General features: G+C 45.6%; 1 protein-coding gene across 1 annotated transcript in view; it reads right to left on the bottom strand.

The window, feature by feature from the left end:
* Positions 1 to 21,363, bottom strand: part of GATA1 (GATA binding protein 1) — a 41,442-nt gene that overhangs the window by 16,990 nt on the left and 3,089 nt on the right. The window contains exons 2-3 of the mRNA XM_055003645.1: positions 5,176 to 5,383; positions 1,575 to 1,967 (exon numbers count right to left, since the gene is read on the bottom strand). Coding sequence (XP_054859620.1) covers positions 1,575 to 1,967; positions 5,176 to 5,347 — 565 coding nt within the window. The 5' untranslated portion in view covers positions 5,348 to 5,383. The remainder of the gene's footprint in view (positions 1 to 1,574; positions 1,968 to 5,175; positions 5,384 to 21,363) is intronic.

Below are 21,363 nucleotides of genomic sequence, written 5' to 3' on the forward strand. Positions count from 1 at the left end.
CTCTCTGCACAAAACATCTTACACGGGGACACTCAAATGACTTACGTTCCATGTGGTCATCCTAGCAATCCATATGTATCCACAATGGGAGAACAAGTGTAAGATTTTTCACTTGACCGTCCCCGTGTAAGATGTCTTGTGCAGAGAGACTCTAAAATGTCTTGTGCAGAGAGATTCTAAGTTGCTAGCATATATATGAAGTGGCCTTGAATGGAGACAGACCCTTGGCAGCGATGGCCCAGCGCAATCTGCCTCTAGCATGTGCAAAGATAACAACAAGACCATATCTACTGCCCATTCTGCAGTATGAAGTGCTAGACTGAGAGCCAAGCTACAAGTGATGCCTTACACAGGTTGAACATTTGTCAGCTTCTCTCAAGTTTTGATGGGAAATGTAGGCATCCTGGCTTTACAGCTTGGCTCTCCATTACAGCTGCAAGACCAGGATGCCTACATTTCTCATCAAAACATGAGGGAAGCTGACAAGTGTCCAACCTGTGTCAGGCGTCACTTGTAGCTTAGCTCTCAGATGGTACTGCTTCAGACCGGGGAGGAGGAAATGACATTTCCAAATGTTTCCCTACACAGCAGACAAATGGTCGGATTAGGATCTTTCTGTTTTGTTTTAATGTGCTGGGATTTATTTTTTACATTGGGTGCCCCCCATATGTTATCTGAAGTGGTATCCTTCATTCTACCATCTAATTCCCATTTCATTCTGTTGTATGTGAAGAAGGGTTGCCCACTCCAGCTTGAGAAGTCCCTGGAGATTTTGAAGCAGTGCCTGAAGAGGGTGGCATTTGGAGAGTGAAAGAGCTCAGTGGGGTATGCAGCCATACAGTCTACAAAGCTGCCATTTCCTCCCGGGGGATTGATCCCTGTAGTCTAGAAATCCGTTTTAACTCCAGGCCCCACCGGGAGGTTGTCACCCCTAATATATGCTAGTGAAAAAAAGAAAAACCACCATAACAATCTCACTACTTACACTCTTAACTCTGTTACACTTTTTAAACAAAGCAATAGAATATATAGCCACGTGTCAGAGCCTGTTCATATACAAGTCAGGATCACCCGTATTATAATCCTTAAGTATATACAATTCTATTAATCAGTTCAGTGATTAATTTTTTATATAGGAAAAATTCATCATTCCAGACAGCATCCGAAAAGGGTTGTTGTTGCCTCGTTTCCTACTGCTTTTTCAAGAACGTGTCTGCAACTCTTTTCCAACTCCTTCCATATAAATACAGTGTCATGTCCACGAGTTATGTCATCCAAAGGTTTTTCTCGAATGCATTTCAGAGAAGCCTTTGGATGATATAACTGATTAATAGATTTATATGTACTTAAGGATTATAATACGAGTGATCCTCTTATGACTGTATCTGGAGGGTTGTTACCTGACTTGTATATGAACAGGCACTGACGAGTGGCTATATATCCTATTGGTTTGTTTAAAAAGTGGAATGGAGAGTAAAGAGTGTAAGTGGTTAGATTGTTACGGTGGTGTTTTTATTTTTTTTTAAACCCTCCCTCTTTGTTTTATAATCCCTCCCTAAAGGAAAAGATCTTACCATTGGGGGAGAGCTGCACTCCCCCCCGCAGTTTGGAGGAATATCCCGCTGTCAGAGGGCTCCCAGGTGGTTGGAAGTATCCGTACTCTTGCCCCATTGTGTAAGGGGTATGAACTGCTCCAGCTGAAGTCCCCAATGGAAGCAGTTCAGTGTGGGTGGGACTCAACCTCTCTGTTTTCAACATCTCCAGGAATCTGGGGCTCCCCTTGTCTTCGGGGGACAGGTCCTTGGGCGAAGGAGGGCCTTGGAGGGGCTGGTATGTTGAAGAAGCAGAGGTGTAGATCGGAAGTCCAGCGGGAGGTTTCCCAGAAGAGTTGGAGGCCCACGCTGCTGTGCTGTAAGGGTGCCCATCCACCCATTGCAAACCATTGAGAACTGGATACAATTGCCGTACTGTTGGGGGGGAAGAAAGCCCTTAGTTGTGTAGGATATGGCAGAGAGTGTGTAGGTGGGAACATTCAGTGCAGTGCGCCCATTGCTCTTTTCAGGTGTTACATTTCCAGCGCTCCAATGGCATGTACCAGAAAAGCACAGTACATGTGATCGTGATCTTGATATGCCCGAGACTTGGCCTGGCTGGCCATAGCTACTAGCTGGCTTTCCTGGAGAAAGAGCCTATGGTATTTAGGAATCTATGGCAATGGCTCCTTTCAGCCAGAGCTGTAGCTCTAGAAATCCAGAAATCTCAAGCTTTGCAAATGGAAGCTAATGAGCTAAAACATATTTTGTTTGTGGGGAAGAGCTCCAAGAAAGAGTCCTTAAAATGTGCACACACAAATTCTGTTTCACAAAACATAAATACTAGGGGATCTGATCCTGTTACTCTTTGTACACTCCTTCCCCCGCCTGCTCTTAGGGTTGCCAACTAGCCTGGAGACATCCAGTTCCTTTTAATACAGGCTATATGTGAGGAAATGTGTAGCTGACTCTCTTCACGGCTCTAAAGTTAATAACATCACTTGGTAAATGGCATTCCATTAAGCCTCTATTAAACGACAAAACATCTTTCTCTAGACTAGCTGGCAGCCCTAACTGCTCTGTGTGTGGGATAGGGTTACCAGCACCAGGTTGGGAAATTTGGGGGAGATTTTGGAGGTGGAGCCTGGAGAGAGCAGGATTTGGGGAGGGGAGGGACCTCCGTGGAGTATAATGCCACAGAGTCCACTCCAAAGCAGCCTTTTTCTCCAGGGGAACTGATCTTTGTGGCCTGGAGATCAGTTATTCCGGGATATCTCCAGCCACCACCTGGAGGCTGGCAACCCTGCCGAATTTTCTGTTTCTTGCCCTATAGCTGTTGGTTCCTAACAGCATGTGAAGGTTTGGCTCAGGCCTGTGAACCCCCACCCCAATCAGGGCAGATATCCCCTGCCCCAAGCTCCTGCTACTCGCGGGAAATTTTTAAAAACTCAGTGGCACTTCCAGATAATCACTTCTGGGGGGAAACCAGAGGTAGTGATGATAGCTCTAGGAACTGCTAGAAACTCTGTGGTTTTCTCCAGAAGTGATGTAATTGTGCTCGCAGCACTGCCTCCCCATGTGCCCAACCCTTCTGACAGTTGTCTGGCTCAGCCTGGCAGCCCTAGTTTGATTAGATAAAGCCCAAGTCATCCAACGTGTTTAAATCAAAGTTTAAGAAAACGTTTATAAAAGAGCCCGAATCATCTGAAATGCTGGAGTCTACTCTCCCAGCTCAACATTCAGCTTTCTCCTGCATGTTTTGACCAGGCCCTTCTTTCCAAAGAAGAAGAGAGGCAACTAGTGAATACAAGTGTAAAACAAGATAGCAGGTCACTTGAAATCATGGCTAAAGCTCTCCCTCTTAAGATTACCAAGAAGTCTGGAAAAAAATGTCCTATATCTTTAACAGTCTCTTGCAGTACGTAATCTGCCTTGGATCTCAGTGGGAAAGGTGGACTATAAATAAACAACAACAATAATAACAACAGAGGATTAGTATAGAAATGGATGGTTGAAGTTTTTTATGGCAGACAGGTAAATAAAAATCACCTGATCAATTACATCCTATTAAGCAGCTATTAAAGAGACAGGGAATTTTTTCTCCAGGCAGTTGGCACCCTACTTGAAAGTCCAAGAAAACTACAGCCTCCCACCTGGAGGTTGGTAACTTTAAGGTATATGTTCATTTGCTAGTACCTCCCATATTATGGTTTCAAGGACTAGCTCTGAAACACTGATTTAAGAGCCACCTTGTCCCAATTGCTGCATTTGGCCTAGAGCCTGTCTATAGGCTGCCAAGAGGCAACATGGGCCACAGGACGGAGACTCCTTCTGAGCCCCCTCATACAATTAGATAAACACAAAATTAAAGGGGAAACAGTGAGAAAGAAAGGAGGTGTGCATACTGAGAAAAGTGAAATGAGCCTCAGTGACTCAGAGCTAAACTACACGAGACGGCTGACACGTGTTGGGTTCCTGCAAGTTTAGCAGGGAAGTGTAGTCGGGCCAGCAGCAACAGGGTCAAAAGGACGGGAGGGAAAGAGTCAGTGAGGGGAGCCTGAAGCTGACAGGTGGCTAGCAGTGGCAGGAGGAGCTGCTGAGGCTGCCGCTGCCTCAGTTGCAAGACACAACCATCTGTACTCACAGAGAGGGGACTTCTTCCCCTCTCTGTGAGAAGGGATGGTTGCGTCAAGCAGCTGTAATGGCGGTGGTGGCAACAGCCTCAGCAGCTCCTTCTGTCGCTGCTAGCTGCCTGTCAGCTTCAGGCTCAGCTCTCTTCGGGCTCCGCTCACAGACTCTTTCCGTCCCGTCCTTCTGGCCCTGCTGCTGCTGCTGCAGTCCAACTACACTTCCCAGGTAAATTTGTGGGAACCCGATATGTGTTGGTCATCTCGTGTCATTTAGTAGACCTGAGGGAGAGATAGAGAGTCTCTCTACATGAGACACTTCGGCATGTGTTCGTCAAGTGTAGGGAGAGGCAATGTTAGCCAGGAAGCGTAATTTTAAAAGGCAAAGCCAGCAGAGATTGCTCCTCAGAGGGTTTGTTAATTTCATCTTCACCTCCCCAAAGGCTCTGTCAATTTCACCTCTCTGGTCTAAAACGGTGTGTGATTGCAACCAGAGGGCTGTGAGGAATGGAAATGGTCTGGAGCTGCCTTCCAGAGCCAGGCTTGGACCTGGAGAGGTTCTAATGGGCTGAAGTTTCCCTTCTGGCATTTCACAGCCCCTTCACACAGCTCCAGTGTATAGCAAAGCCTTTGCCCTGCTGCCGGCTCTGTCTTTCTAAACTACCCTTCCTGGTTACCATTGCATCTCCTGACTTGTGTAGAGAAACTCAGAGACTCACTGGAGAAAGGAGAGAAAGGTGAGGACCCAACAAAGCAGTAGAGAAGAAAAAAAGCCTCTCTAAGAGTCCAAAATGGTTCACTTTAGCCCTTTTCTTGATTTGGAATCATTGCATGTGCTAGCTGCTGTAGGACTCACCATGATGTACAATCACTCCCCCCCACACACACCTCTGGGATGTTGCCTCCCCCAGTGCCTCTCATTTTAGAAATACAGAGCCTGAACACCAGCGCCTGCAGCATCCGTAGCCTCTGTTGTGGTCAAGGCTGGCCCTGTCTTGAAACTACTGCATACATACCTGGAGAACTTCTGTAGGATTCAGACATACGAGAGAAATATGTAGGCACAGCTCCAGAATCGACACCCTCTGAACCAGTGAAGAAGAGATCAGACTCCTCGTTGGCTTGCAAGTGAGAAGGCTCCAAATAATGGGGGGCAGGTTCTTGTTCCCCCATGGCAGAGTAATCCATTGCCCACACTCAAGTCTCTTCTGACAAATAGTGGACCTAAGGGGGCCAGAAAGAGGATGTCACAAATCGGGCGACAATTTGTAAGCTTCTGGGAGGGTACAGTGTCACTTCGATAGTACGTTACTGTTCTAAAATAGGATGTGAAATAGTAATGCCTGCATGAGAGAAGAGTGTCATATTGCTAGTCTACACAGGGAGACAGGGCTGCTAAGCCAGCTATTAAGTAATCTGGCATTAGTCTCTTGGATTCCATTTTGAGTTCTAGGTAGGGATCCCAGGTGCCCGCTGGTAGCAGGCAATCTCCTGGTGGTTTACCTGTCAGTGACCAGTGGGAGGTTTGGGGCCACCTGGAGATTGCACGCTATTATGTCGGCTGTGGGAGTGTTCCCACACTTCATTTAGCAATGATTTTGGCCCCGAACGAAGCACAGGAGCATTCCTGTGGCCAGCTTGACAATGTCACTTCCCGGAAGTGATGTCATCACACAAGTGCCAGGAGCATGCGTGTGAGAAGTGTCTCCCCACCACCACCACTGCCAAGAGGGTATAAGGTCCTGGCAACCCTAGTTCTAGGCTCCATCTTGGAAAGTGTTTCTTGCCTTACCTTTAAGGACTGCCACCAAATTTCATCCGCCCCAGTTTACTATATTTTCTCAGAAGCAAAGTCTGGTCTGAATTTGACCTCTCCTGAAAGGAAGCTGTCAAACCCTACCCAATTTACGGAGCTGAGCAAGGCATTCATTCTGAGCATGTTTCTGCAAACAGCTTGTGGAGGTTCACATGAGAGAATGCTCCTGTCATATATGCCTCCTGCATATCTGCCATGAATGTATATGGGCTCTGCCCCTGGTCTCTGAGAGTATGGGAAGTTCATTATTGCTGCAATGCCAGTAGGTTATCTCGCAAATGTTTACTTTCTCTTTCTCGCTCCGCTGAGCCAGTGTCCTTGACTGCCTGCTGAAACTGGCTCAAAATGTATCCTTCTTGAGAACCAAAGATAAGTTCATCTTTCTCACTGTCTACTCTAAAACAATGTCTCACTCCAACCCCCGCCCCCCCCCCCCCCATTAATGGTCCTCTTTCCCAAGGCAGGAAGATTCCCTATAACTAACATTGCTAGTCCCACATACATCACTTCTGCCAATTCCACTGTCTATGCACCTTGTACTGAATGGATCTCTAATAAAGTTACTTCAACTGAAACACCTGTATGTTAACTGTGGAGAACTTGGGGACCTAACTACCAGGGACTGACAGCTCCTATGCAATGTTCCAGTGTGGTAGAATGGGGCTTCGGTTCCACTGCTTTTTAGGAGGACCTGAAACCACTACAAATTCGTTCATTGACTGTAAAACCCTTCACTTTGTTAGAAACAGCCAACTGAATCACCTTACGTCCTCTTTTCTCCCACTTCGAGTGTTGCTCTTCTATACGACCACCCCTGTAGATAGTAAACAAGCACACTGGGAAAGGCTAAGCTAGAACCAGGTTAGGATACCAGTGGATCATAAATATATGAGTTTGTATCACAGATAAGCCAGAGAACTTGCTAAATGTCGAATTCTCAAGCTAACCTACCAACTTTAATGCTGTTAGAATAAAGTGAGGAAACTTCCATGAAGAGTGCCCTGAGGTCCTTAGAAGAAAAGTTAGGACATTGAGTTATTTGCCTGGGGTTCAATGCTGTTGACAAGCGGGTTTTTCCCCCTACTTCCCTAAAGCATTGTGGTGCATTTGTGCTCCTCCTGTGGTTTTCCTGGATTTTCTCCAATCTTTCCAAAACCTGCTGAGTCGTGAAGTTTCAAGAAAGATTCCATCAAAGCCTGGATGGCTGCCAAGTGGATGGGTAAGTTTGGGTTTTCCTGGTAACTTTGACAGTAATTTCCCCTTCCGTTGTCATTGAAGAGGGTATTTCTTCTCCCCATAAGTTTGCCATTTGCTCACCCATTGTGGGAAAAGCCCCACTCTCAGCTCCAATCTCCTGCGCTCAAGAAATAGAGGAGTGGGAGATGTTCTGAACATGTTCTCCATAGTGATGTTCTAAGAATTTCTTCACGTGTCCATGGTTTTTACCACAGAGATTCAGGTAATTTCCTAGATCTTCACCTGGAACAGATGTCACGTCCTCTCCAAATTCCACCCTCCCCAGGCATCACCCTCAAAATCTCTTGGCATTTGACAAGTCAGTACCGGAAACCTTATCCCTCCACCACTGGGGAGAGGGGTTGCTTTTTTGTTTTTTAATCAGCAATTGGATATCATATTGTCAGTCACAGCCTGACAACTGACAGTAGATGGGGAGGCAAGAAACTTCAGTTTTGCTGGAGGGGTGTTTGGTGCCCCCAACACAATGATGTCACACTCCCAGCGCAACCCAGAAGTGACATCATTGCACCGGCATTCTCCAAAAACTGTATGGTTTGACTAAAAGTTTTGGGTGAATGCTAGAGCATCACCTGACATGATAACATCACTTCTGGGTCATGCCAGAAACAGAAATATCATGCCAGGGATGCCAATCGTGCGCTCCAGTCATGCCCCCAAGCCCCCTTTAATTGCAGAGACCTAGGCCATTTCCACACAGCTTACCTTCCCTTGGAACGACCTGGAACATCGCGCAAAAAAGTGGAAGATCGCATTTTCTCGTGCAAGATTTGCGTGGCGTTGCGTGACATCGCACAAATCTTGCACAAGAAAACGCAATCTTCTGTGTTTTTTGTGTGATGTTCCAGGTCATTCCGAGGGAAGGTAAGCCATGTGGAAACAGCCCTAGTTTTAAAAATGAAAGCTGGTACATAGTTTACTATATTGTTACAGTTGCCAAGTTTTTAAATAACTTTTTTATTTCTGAATTTTCAAAATAACAATAACATATCAATAACAATAACATAACAGTAACCAGAGTCCAGATGTTCTAAACTAGACATATAAATCTAACAAGGAGCGTATTTACAGGTCATTAACGATCAATAAAGACAAATATCTACATATTTCTTAGGCACAGTTTAATCCTCAGTAGGGTGCTCTGTAATATCTCTCCCTAAAGAATGATTCATAGTCGGGGTTCTCAGAAGAAGCTATTTGCTTGGTTATTTTGTCAAAGATTAAAAGATCCCAGACTTTTGATATCCATTATTTGATAGTGTGCATATGGTCAGATTTCCACTTTTGAACTATAGTCATCTTAGCTACTACTATCATTATTGAAACAAAATTTTCAAAAATCTGAAAAAGCCCAGGTGGTGCATGCAGTGGGAGAGGGGGGATGGGAGGGGGGGATGGTCACTGCTGGGGGGCTGGGGCAGGGAAACCTGCCACATGGAAGCCTCATGCTGTGCTGTATCGGCGGCCACAGCAGCGATGGAGAACCTTCCCAAAATTGTCCCCTTTGTAAGCCCCTTTGTAACTTTGTCTATCCTGGGGCTAATAGCAGGGTTGCCACGTTGCCCCTGGCAACCAGCGGAGGTGTATGTGTGTGGAGATGGCAGGTGGTGAGAAGAAACTTATCTTCCCATGCTCATGAGCATGTGCAGGCTCCGGCACCATAATGATGTCACTCACTTCTAGTAGTGACATCATCATGCTGCCACCATACCAGAACCACTCTGGCATTTGAACCAAAACTCTATAGTTTTTGCCCAGATAACAGAGCTTCACCTGGTGATGTGGTGACATCACTTCCAGCCGGTGTACAGGAAGTGACGTCGTATTGTGAGCATCATCACAAACAGTGCATTGGGCTTAGAATGGAGTAATTCTGTTTAGGATTTTGTTCTCTCTGAAGTAGACATTTTGGGGTCTTCCTCCACCTTGAGAGCAACAACTTTCATCTGCATTTTTAAAACATTTTTAGAATTTTATTTGAAAGGAAAAATACAAATAGCAATAGAAAGTGCATAGAACCCTATACAAAATGCCGAATACTAAATTTAAACTACAGCAGAAAAGAATATTTAGAATATGTGTTAACACAGCTAACTTATGGAATGTTTCTCCTCTCCCTCTCTTTAATTACTTATACCTAAAATTTCATATCAGTCATCTTTAATCAATCATCTATTTCATATTTTATACTCAACATTTTTGAGATCTGTATTTTGTAATGAATCTATTTCCATATTAACTGCTCTTAATTGTTCTTAACTTCGAGCTACGTAGTCAAAGAAATCTTTCTTTTTTTTCTGGAATTCCAATATTGGTCTCTTATGCACATACGAAGTTAATTTAGTCATCGATGCCTATTCGTACATTTTATTCATCCACTCAGACAAATCTGGGCAAGATTCTGTCTTCCATTTTGCTTCTAGGGTTGCCAGGTCCAGGTTGGGAGATTCCTGGAGATTTTGGGGGGGTGGCCTGGAGAGGGGAGGGTTTGGGGAGGGGAGGGGCCTCCGAATGGTATAATACCATAGAGTCCACCCTCCAAAGCAACCGTTTTCTCCAGGGGAACTGATCTCTGTGGCCTGGAGATCAGATGTAATTCCGGGAGATCTCCAGCCTCCACCTGGAGGCTGGCAACCCTGCTGCATATAGTACTCTCGTAGCTGTCACCATAGACTTGAAAAGTTTGTCATGTTCTTTTCTTCAAGAACTGATGCGCAACAGAACCTAGTCAAACTGCTCCCCTGCCTTCTCCACTGTCCAGCCAGGGTCTGACTCCCTGCCTACCATATTCTCTTAGTGCTTCTTGCAGAGAACTGTGTGCATGCTTGCCCTTTGTTGTCCTCCGAGGCCTAATAAGCTACACACACACACACACAATGGCAGTTGGATCTGCTGCCAAGCCTTATCGCCCCATCTCTGCAGCATGCTCTGGCCTGGGCTCCTAAAGGAAGCTTTTGAAATCACCCTTGAACAGATGCCAGCTTCCTTCAAACGTGGGACCAGGGGCCCTGTTGTCTTCTGAATCACTTCCTCCCCTTTTCACCGTGGGGGGGCTTTTTAAAAGGACCTCCTTGATTCATTTCTCCAAGGTGGGAGGGGAACGGTGGAGTCAGAGAATCACGCGTATTACACTTTGGTGGCAGTGTCCCGTTTGGCGAGCCCTGTGGGTTCTTGGGATGGCATACAAAGGTTTTTTGAATCCAAGTCATAAAAATTACAATTAATACAATAAACAATTGTGATGGGTTGCTAGGAAATTCCTGGAGATTTGGGAGGTAGAGCCTGGATAGGGTGGGGTTTGGGGAGGGGAGGGACTTCAGCAACTTATAATGCCATAATGTCTACCCTCCAAAGCAGCCCTCCAAAGCAGTTCTCCAGGGACCTGATCTTTGTGGCCTAGAAAGCTGTTGTAATTCCAGGAAATCTCCAGTCACCACCTGGAGGCTGGCAACCTTAAGGCTAGCTAAAAACAGAGATGAGCAACAAACAGTAGCGGTTTTCTGGAATCGGCCCATAATGGTTGGGCTTGGTGAGCCTAGGAGATTCGACTCTCCAGCATCAGAGGAAGATGGTTTATGTATTTATTTACTTCATTTGTATTCCGCTTTTCTCTCCAATGAGAACCTAAAGCAGCTTATAACTTTCTCCTTTCCTTCATTTTACCCTCACAACAACCCTGCGAGGTAAGTTAGGCTGAGGATGTCTGCCTGGCCCAAAGTCACCCAACGAGCTCCCGTGGCAGAGCAAGGAATCAGATCTGAGTCCTCAGCGCCTAGTCCGGTGCTCTAACCACTACACATGTTTTCCCAACCCCTGATACCTGAGAACCTTCTACTAGAGATGGTGGGAACTGAATTTGGGACTTACTGCAGGTAAAATATGTGCTACTGGATCACTCAGAACGCCCTTTACTTTACACTTTTTTAAAATACCTCCAGTGTCTCTACCCCACTTTGAATTAAATTATTCTGCAGCTTCTTTTAGCCTTTCAAAAATGCCAGAGGAGCTGCTAATGGTCACATACAGAACAATCCTAAATGGAGTTACTCCAGCCTAATCCCATTGAAATCAATGAGCTTAAACTAGAGTAACTCTGCTTGAGATTACACTGATAGTCCCCCTTGGAGTTGCTGTTTGCCCCACAGGGGAAAATGTACACGTACCTTTTTGGGCTGCGTTTTTATTTATTTACTTTATTTATAGTCCGCCTTTCTCACTGAGACTCAAGGCAGATTACAAAGAGCAAATCGATGCAATCAATAGAATGAGACAACTAATAAGCAATCCAATAGTACCATGATTATAGAAATCTGAAATTCATTTCCTGCCTCTGAAGAGTGACCCTGGACTTTCTTGGTGGTCTTCCATCCAAGTGCTAACCAGCACAGAATCTATTTAGCTTCTGAGATCTGAAAAGATCAGGCAAGCCCTCCTGAACAATTCTGTTTTACGTTGCTTGCGGAATGAGAGAAGGGTGGGAGCCTTCTTGACCACCTCAAGAAGGCCATTCCACAAGTTGGGGGCCGCAACAAAGAGTGGTTGATCTTGCCCAGTCACAAGGTAGCACTAAGGTTGCCAACTTCCAGCTGGGCACCCATAAGCGGCATTCTCAGAAGTCCCTGCACAGCTGAGTAAAGTCCCTGCACAGCAGCAGAGATGGTCCTGCAGAAGGATCCATGGCCGTGAAGGTCTTTGTACGTGATAGCCAGTACCTTGAAATGAAGCTGATAACTGATGGGCAACCAAAGGACTGACTGAAGAATGGGTATAATATGCATGCTCTGCCTAGCTCCTGAGCATTCTGTAGCAACTGGAGTCTCTGAGATGACTTCAAGGGCAGACCCAAGTGGAATACATTACAGTAGTCCAGTCTCACTGTTAGCGCAGCTTGGATCCAGGGGGGCCAAATCAGCCTAGTATGCTGGACCCAGATCATGGGACAACATGATCAGGAAAACAGCCTGGGTTGGTGGGGGGGGGGGTTAAATATCTCTTCTCCAAGCAGCTCTTCCTCAATCCTGTCCTGATACACACACAGAGAGAGAGAGAGAGAGAGAGAGAGAGAGAGAGAGAGAGAGAGAGAGAGAGAGAGAGAGAGAGAGACCAGGTTTTGAAGTGTATCTTCTAGACTGGCTTTCAGGCATCAAATGTGTGTCTAAATAGCAACATTTCCAAACGCTTTCTGAAAAGCAGTAGAAGGCAAGCATGAAACTCTGAAAATATCTCCAGGCCAGCCAAAGAACTGCTGCTTGTGAGTTTCCAAAGGAAGCATTTCTTTAATTTGCTACTGCTTTTGGATTCTGAACTTCCTCTAATAAACTCAAGCCAGCACACCTCATTTTCCATTTTCTTCCAGTGTTACTCACTCAACAACCCTGTGAATTAGATTAGGGCTAAGAGCGTGCGACTGATCCAGGGTTACGTAGCAGCTTTGTGGCAGGTTTGAGCAAGGGTTTGTGTATTTGCATGATTAAAAACCACCACCCTGAAATAAGCAAAAAAACCCGCACGCAAGCAGTGCACAAAACTGTACTATCAAATAGCTAGACACCAACCACCCCGTCCTCCCAAGCACTGGCAGATTCCAGTGTAACTTTTCTGAGCAAGCCACACATTGCAGAATATACAGACAGGGGTTGGAGGCTCCCCCTGCCATGTAACAATCAGAGCCAAGCTACAAGTCAGGAATTACACTTGCCTGGCAAGTGAACAGACACGTGTATTCCTCCCTGTTCACTTGCCATTCGCTTGCGCTCCACTTGGAGAGCAAGTGAATGGCAAGTGAACAGGGAGGAATACACGTGAGTCTGTTCACTTGCCAGGCAAGTGTAATTCCTCACTTGTAGCTTGGCTCTAAGACATAAAGTGTAGATTCTCTTTAGTTTACACACACTTGTTGCCTAATTTGGACCGGGAGAAGGGGCATCAGACTCCCCCCCGCCACCACACCATGCCATTTTCTTGGCTGAAACAGTCTCGGGGTGGGGGGACAGTTTGGGCTGCTGGGGAAATTTATGTATCCCCTGGGATAAGCGTTAGTTTCCCAAATGGGGCAAATAGTGTCTCCTTGGGGAAAGGGTGCAAGGAGGAAGGCTGAATCCCCTTGTTCACATATGTTCTGGTCCAGACCCAATCAGACACCACAAGCAAGAACTGAAAAGCCGCAACTCACATCTGACTATTACACAGAGAAGCATGTTAATACAACTGCAAAAAAACCCCACACTTTTTTCCAACTTCATTTAGCCCAGAAGATGGCCCCCTACCTTGACTAGGCTGATTTGGCCCCCTGGATCCAAGCTGTGTTAACAGTGAGACTAGACTACTGTAATGCATTCCACTTGGGTCTGCCCTTGAAGTTATCTCAGAGACTCCAGTTGGTACAGAATACTCAATTATTATCAGGAGGTAGGCAGAGTGTGCATATTATATCCTGAGCTAACCTGTGTACTCCTTAATGTGTGAATTGGCGTCATGGAGATCCCTTCATAAAGCTATCATATATATATTGCATCCCAATAAGAGCAAAAGTGCATTAGGAATAGATAGTCCTTATTTGGGCGTACTTATCCCATGGTAAAACATTCTCTCTGGCTTATCCTTATTTTTTATTTGGGGACGCGTAAGGGATGTTTCTCCTAAATAGTGGTTTCCTATCTGCAGGAGGGCAAGTTTTGTTTTTCTTTCCCAGGTTTTAAGCCCTCTTTCCTGCCTATCTCTCAAAGTCAAATATCTGTGTATGTGTGTCTGAGACTGTCCTGAACATGCATGTAAACATGTACACATAAACTGCTTTCCTTCCTGCCAATCACCCACAATAACCGCCTATCAAGATAATAAATGTTGCTGAATGTGTTCAAATTGCAGCCATTCTATAATAAGTACAATCAGACCCCTTGTCAGATTAAAGCATTCTGTTACACAGCTGTAGAAACTGTTGACTAGCACACTGTGCCACAGAAGCCAGGATAAGGTCCATTAATACCATGTGGACTATAAACTAAATATGAGCAGTCAGTGTGACGCAGTGGCAAAAAAGGCCAATTCAATCCTGGGTTGTATCAAAGGAGCCATAACGTCGAAATCGCAGGAGGTCATAGCCCCTCTCTATACTGCCTTAGTCAGGCCACCCCTGGAGTCCTGTGTGCAGTTCTGGAGGCCTCACTTCAAAAAGGATTTGGACAAAATCAAGAGAGCGCAGAGGAGAGCGATGAGGATGATCAGGGGTCTGGAGTCTGAGCCCTACAAGGAAAGGCTGAGGGCCTTGGGAATGGTTAGTTTGGAGAAGAGGAGATTGAGCGGGGACATGATTGCTCTCTTTAAGTATTTGAAAGGCTGTCATTTGGAGGAGGGCAAGGAGCTGTTCCAGTTGGCAGCAGAGGGTAGGACCCGAAGCAATGGGCTTAAATTACATGCACAAAGGTACCGGCTGAATATTAGGAAAATCTTTTTCACAGTCAGAGTAGTTCAAAAGTGGAATCAGCTGCCTAGGGAGGTGGTGAGCTCCCCCTCACTGGCAGTTTTCAAGAAGAGGCTGGATGAATACTTGTCAGAGAAGCTTTAGGCTGATCCTGCACTGGGCAGGGGGTTGGACTAGATAGTGTGTATGGCCCCTTCCAACTCTATGATTCTATGTACAGGAGGCACAAAATGTCTGTTTCCATCCATGAAATACTGAAAGAAGTACGCACGCATCTCAAAACACACACAGAGCTCCCGAGAGGAAATCCATAAGTCTCCAGAGGAGAAAAACCTGAATGGTGTTCTAAAACAAATCCACGGTGATATATGCATAACTATTTAAATCACAAAGCCAGTTTATCTGCCCCCTCCCAATAAAAACAACCTTGCTTTATATTTCCTTTTGGATGTTCCTTAATCCAGGATATGCAGAACTCAAACCAACTGTTTCAGGCGATTATTTGGAATAAAAAAGATAAATATGGGGTACCCTAACAATATTGTTATACCACCTAATCGTTTTCACAAATCCATCCATCCATAAACCCTGAGATAGTGCCTTCTCACAAAAAGTGACTTCTGTCTGACAAACCCAACATTTTCTCGCTTGACCTGGAAGAAGAAACGGGAATGCAGGTTTCTCTTTAAAGACAGATAATACTCTAACTTCTTCGCTGTTTAAAACTCAGCCAAAAAGAACATGGGAACGTTCGTGATTCCTCTGTGCAATGTTATGTACTCTCGTTCTTAAAATCTCTCTGTAAATCACCATACCTTGATTGGACAGGAAATCCCATCTCTATTTAAGACCAAAGGCCCTTTCAGGGCAGGAAAACTGGTATCCTCCACAACGCATAGTTTAACAACCAAGCTTAAAATATTAATTTTGCATTAAAAGACTCATTTATTTTTGAACTTTTAAACGATTTGGTGAATCCTGAAGCCTAACCAATGGTCAATAGAAATGTACCCTCTGGGCCATTACAGTAACTAAAAGAATTATACTATAGCATCAGAAAGGCAAAAGTCTACTTCCTGTAATTAATTGGATTGAGAACTTTATAATCTTATCAGCATTTTGAACATATTGCGTATAGATGACAATAGTATATATTTGTTGTTGTTCTTTTCTTTTTGCTTTGCTTGAATAAATACATTTTTATTTTAAATAATTAAAATGACAAATACAGAATGGAAAAGCCATCCCTATTAAAGGGTTGCCTCTCGATCAGTTTGGAAGAAATGGCCACAGCTTTAGACACTGTTATGGAGTCACAATGACCTGTGTCAAACCTGCCATATTGAGAGGCCTGATCGCTAGGCACTTCCATGTGCTTTTGGATAAAACTGAGCGTTTAAATCCCTTTGAGTCTGGGTTTTGGATGGAGATGCCTTTGATTGCTCTGTTGGATCAACTGCATTGACAGGGGGACACTGGAAGTTGGACCCTGTTGGTTCTCGAAGATCTCTCAGGAGCCTTCAGTAACTATAAACTATGGTATAATTCTGGAATGCATTGTAGAATTGTGGATCGGCGCATTGCTTTGGTCCTTATTGAGAGCCAGGTTCCAGAAAGTGGATTTGTGAAACACTTCCTCCTCCTCATGGGAAATACCCAATAGGATTCCTCGAGGATCAGTTTTGCCTTTCCATGTTTTTAAGCATCTGCATGAAGCCACAGAAAGAAGTCATCCAGAGTTATGGGCTGTGATGTCAACAACATGCAGATGGCACCCCACTCTGCTTTTCCTTTTGGTCTTCTCCAGGTAAGACAATTGTTGACCCTGAAAATCTGCCTAATCTCTGTAGCAGATTGGACAATGATGGATAACTTCAGGCTCAGTTTCAGACAAAACAGAAGTAAAGATAGTGGGGGATTCAGTGGAAAAGCAAGAAAGAGAATAATCTGTCTCAAGTCATAATTTTTATTGAAGCACCCAGCTTGCAGTTTAGGGGCTCCACATTCATTCATTCATTCATTCATTCATTCATTCATTCTGCTCACCCTGCAAACAGGCTCAGAGCAGATCAATAAACACAGTTTCAACCACCCAGTCATGGTCTCCAAAGCCCTAGCCAGATGATCCGGGGTGGAGTAGTCCAGCCGGCCATCCATCAACAGTTAAAGTTGGGTGTCATCAACCTTCCCCCACCCGGGTCTCATTCACACATCCCAGGACCATATCTTTTGCTGCAAAATAATAATGCAGCATTCTGGTCTTATTATCGATAGCAATTCACAACATTAGTGCTGGAGAAGGGCTAATTTTCCTAGCCCCACAACCAGCGTGCCTCGGGTTGTAATTCCAGGAGATCTCCAGCCACCACCTGGAGTTTGGGGCGAGTTGTGATAGTCACACACTCTCATTAACGTTCATGAGAAGGAGGGCAGGAGGGGTTATTCTGAAAAGGGAATTTTCAAAAAGCAACCTTTCATTTCTGGATTTAGTACAGCACTCAATCTAGCAGCCAAGAAAATATCTTGGTATTGAGGTACCGTCATGGTCATGGACTTTAAGTATGCTGGTAAAGTATCTGGAGGTTCGAGTTCATTATAGGCAAGGGAACAGACTAGGGATGCCAGACGCCCGGTGGGAGTGGGGGATCTCCCGCCCCCCGTACCCTGTCCCCACTTACCTAACCAGCGGGGGGGGGGGGGCGCACACCTTCTGTGCATGCTCCCCTGCGGTGCTGTGTGCTCCCGTGTGCAGCAGCCTCCAGGATCGGGCCTGTTTTGGCCTGGATCGGGGCCACTGCGGAGCGTGGGAGTGCTCCTCCGCAGCACCTCAAAACAGACCCATTTTGGGCGAAATTGGGCTTGTTTTGGGCCAAATGGGCCTGTTTTGGGGCGCTCCTGCACTCCACAGCGCCTCAAAACTGGCCCGATCCATGGCAAAATGGGCCCGTTTTGGGGCGCTGCAGAGCACAGGTGCAGCACCTCGAAATGGGCCTGTTTCAGCATGGATCAGGCCCATTTTGAGCCCCTGCAGAACCTGGGTGTGCTCCCAGGGGCCGTGCGATGATGTCACTCCCAAAGTGATGTCATCATGCTTGTGGGGTGATGACCCCCCCTCTCCCCCAAGGTAAGTGCCAGGCCCCTATCCCCCGACAGGAGGTTGAGGGGGCCTGGCAACCCTAGAACAGCCCCTTCTTGCTCGCTGATTTGTGCTTCCGAAATCTAACCGCAATAACTGCTTTTTGACCCTTTGGAATGCAGTTTTCTCACTTCCTACAGAAAGCAGTAAGATTGGAGTAAAGCCTAATTGTTCCAGTCTCTGATCAACTAACCTCTTCCATTTAATCTGGAAGGGCTCTTAATCTAAAAAGGAGTTTAGATCTGTAGTTAAAAAGGATCTTGAGCGGTGGGCTTTTAAAAATTTGACAGTGTCATTTTTTCTCCTTTTTACCTAGTCACTCTAGAGTATGCAAAGACTTCTGTCTTGTTTCATTGTCCTACTACAGTGATCTCCATTCTCCAACACCGTGCCTGTGTCTGCAATGACACCCAGGGTTGCCAACTCTGGGATGGAAAATTCCTAGAGATTTGGGAGTAATTTGGGAGTACAGGCCCCAGGTAGATTTGCAAACCTCCTGATGGAGCATGGAGATCGCCCAGAATTACACTGGATCTCCAGGCCACAGAGATCAGTTCCCCTGGAGAAAATGGCTGCTTTGGAGGCTGGACTCTATGGCATTGTACCCCACTGACGGTCCTTTCTCTCCTCAAACCTTACTCTTCCCAGAATCTTACTCCAAATTGAGAGGACTTTCCCAAACCAGAATTGGCAACCCTATCCACAGAGCATGTTTAAAGGTGCACGATACAGCCACCTATATAAGCGCTATTATGCCATGCAGGGCTGGTCAGTGCGTGGAATTATATCCTAAGATTCTCAAACTTAGATTTGAGTTAAATCCCAAAAACATGCTCTTAAACATCCTACCAACTAATGTTAGAAAAGAACAGGGAGACCTTTTCCATTACATGGGCCGTTTTCGCACTGCTTACCGGCCATGGAACATTGCGCCGAGGAACAACAGTGTCTTCCTGACGCAATTGTGCGCAAGAATGGCCGTTCTGGCGTGAAATCACGCCAGGAAGACGCTGTCATTCCAGGAGCTTGGCGTGATGTTCTGTGGCCGGTAAGCAGTGTGAAAACAGCCATAGTGACAGTAGCAAGAGTATTATACGCAGCAAAATGGAAAACAGATCTATGCGCTGATATTTCAGAGTGGATTCAAAACATTTATGAATACGTATCAATGGCAAAACTAAGTGCTTATCTACATAACAGACTGATAGCCGAATTTGGGGGGAAACGGAAAGATTTCCTTGACTACTTAGGCAGAAATCAACATCAATTAAGGTAACTTAGTATAAAGATAAGAAGATAAAACATAGGGAAATGACTAATCAAAAAAAGTTGATATTATAGTGCGTATAAGTAACCAAGGAGGGGAAAAGGGAGCCTCAATTACGTTTCGTTACGGCAAATTTTGAATGTATTTTTCTATTACTTCAGTGTAATTTTAAACGCAGTGGTTGTATAAGTCTCAAACTAATTCCAAATGTAGTGTTTGTATAAGTTGTTGGGAGTTGCTGAGGGGGGTTGTGTTGATGTTGACTGTGTTCCAAATAGGATTGCCAGCCTCCAGGTAGTGGCTGGAGATCTCCCGGAATTACAACTGGGCCGTTTCCAGATGGCTTACCTGGCTCCGGAACGTTGCGCCATCTTACAGGGGAAACGCGAAATATCGCGTTTTCTCGCGCGAGTTTTGCGTGACATCACATGACGTCGCGCAAAACTCGCATGAGAAAACGCGATATTTCGCATTTTCCCTGCAAGATGGCGCAACGTTCCAGAGCCAGGTAAGCCATCTGGAAACGGCCCTGGTCTCCAGGCCACAGAGATCAGTTCACGTGGAGAAAATGGCTACTTTGGGGGGTGGACTCTATGGAATTATGCCATGCCAAGGTCTTTTCCCTCCCCAAACCCCACTTTCTCCTGGTATCTCCAGGTCTCACCCCCTAGATCTCCAGGAATTTCCCAACTTGGAGCTGGCAACCCTAGTTCCAAAGCCATTTTGTTATGCATTAAGGTCGGTCAATCCTCATTTCTTACTGCTACCAGCAGAACAACGAAGTTTTCCTAGCATAACTAAAAGAACCAATGCTATCTTGGCTGTCAACGCCATAGAGGACTGGCTAGCTTGGGTAGCCAACTGCCTGGAGAAAACTGCCCTGTCATTTTACTGAGGTTTGATGGGATGTCATTTACTAGGCAGTGTTGTTTACTTCCATGCCATGAAAAACTTCAGTTGTCTATTTGTGCACATTAAGCCTCTTTTAAAGGACAGGGCATTTTTCTCCTGGCCTGCAAGCAATTCTATCCTACTAGTCCTTTGACACTGTAGGTAGAATAGAAAATGATCTGCAAACTTCAAAGATCAGTTTCCCTAGAGGAAATGGCAGCTTCAGAGGGCAAACTCTATGGTATACCATAGATTCTAAGTGAAATTCCTCCCAAGACCCCTCCCTCCACTGGCACTGCCCCCAAATGTCCAGGAATTTCCCAGGCCAGAGTTGGCAACTTGTATAGAAAACACAAGCAGGTCCCTGTTTTCAACAGTGAGATATTGGAGGTGATGCAGACATACAGCCTTGCCTCAAGCTTGCCTGCCCTTGACAATATACACCCCCTATATCGAAGCAACGTTGGCTCAAAGTTTTCCACCACAAACATCAGTAATATCACCTTATCTGTGGGCTACACTGGTCCTTATCAACAGGAATTAAATTTCCTTTTGAATATTTTCATTTCAACCTACATTACAGTTCTACCAACTAAGCAATCCCACCTTGCACTCTTACTGACTTGCTGGAGGGAGGGAGGAGGGGATGGGCATGTGGCCCCCAGAGATTATAGAATCTTATCTCCAGTTCTGGCTTCAGATAACAAACACCCCACAGATAGTATTTATCTGGGCACCCGGGCTATTGGATCTTGGGCAACAATTTTAATCTGCCATGCAACAGAACAGATGCGCCTTACTTCAGAGAGACCAGCTTGCATTTCAACCCACTGCTTCCCCCACACACACCCCAGAAATTCAAGAAGAACACGGAGCCTTTCAAACAACACAGGCATCCGAGTGCCTTGGCAGAAGGTAAACCGGTGACTGGAAAGAGGAAGAGTTGGGAATCCTGGCTTTGTTCTTGTAGCCCTCTTCTCTCTAAGCTAGTTTGGGGCAATGGTTCAAGTGTCAGACCAGAATCTGTGAGAGCCAGGTTCAAATCCTCACTCTGCCATGCACTGGCTGAGTGACCTAGGGGCATGCACTCAGGGCCAAGCTACAAGTGATGAATGACGCTTGAACGGCAAGTGAACAGACTCACGTGTATTCCTCCCTGTTCACTTGCGCTCAGCGCAAGTGGAGCGCAAGTGAACAGGGAGGAATACACGTGAGTCTGTTCACTTGCCGTTCAAGTGTCATTCATCACTTGTAGCTTGGCTCTCACTTGCAGCATAACGCACCTCACTGGGTTGCTGCGATGATAAATGAGGAAGGGAATGCCACCTTGAGCACCTCGAAGGGAGGGCGGGATAGAAAAGAACTAGAGGAGGAACCAGGACAGAATCCTGGATGTCTGCTCCCTCTAACAGATCCA

This window comes from Eublepharis macularius, chromosome 19 (assembly GCF_028583425.1).
Source record: "Eublepharis macularius isolate TG4126 chromosome 19, MPM_Emac_v1.0, whole genome shotgun sequence".
NCBI lineage: Eukaryota > Metazoa > Chordata > Lepidosauria > Squamata > Eublepharidae > Eublepharis > Eublepharis macularius.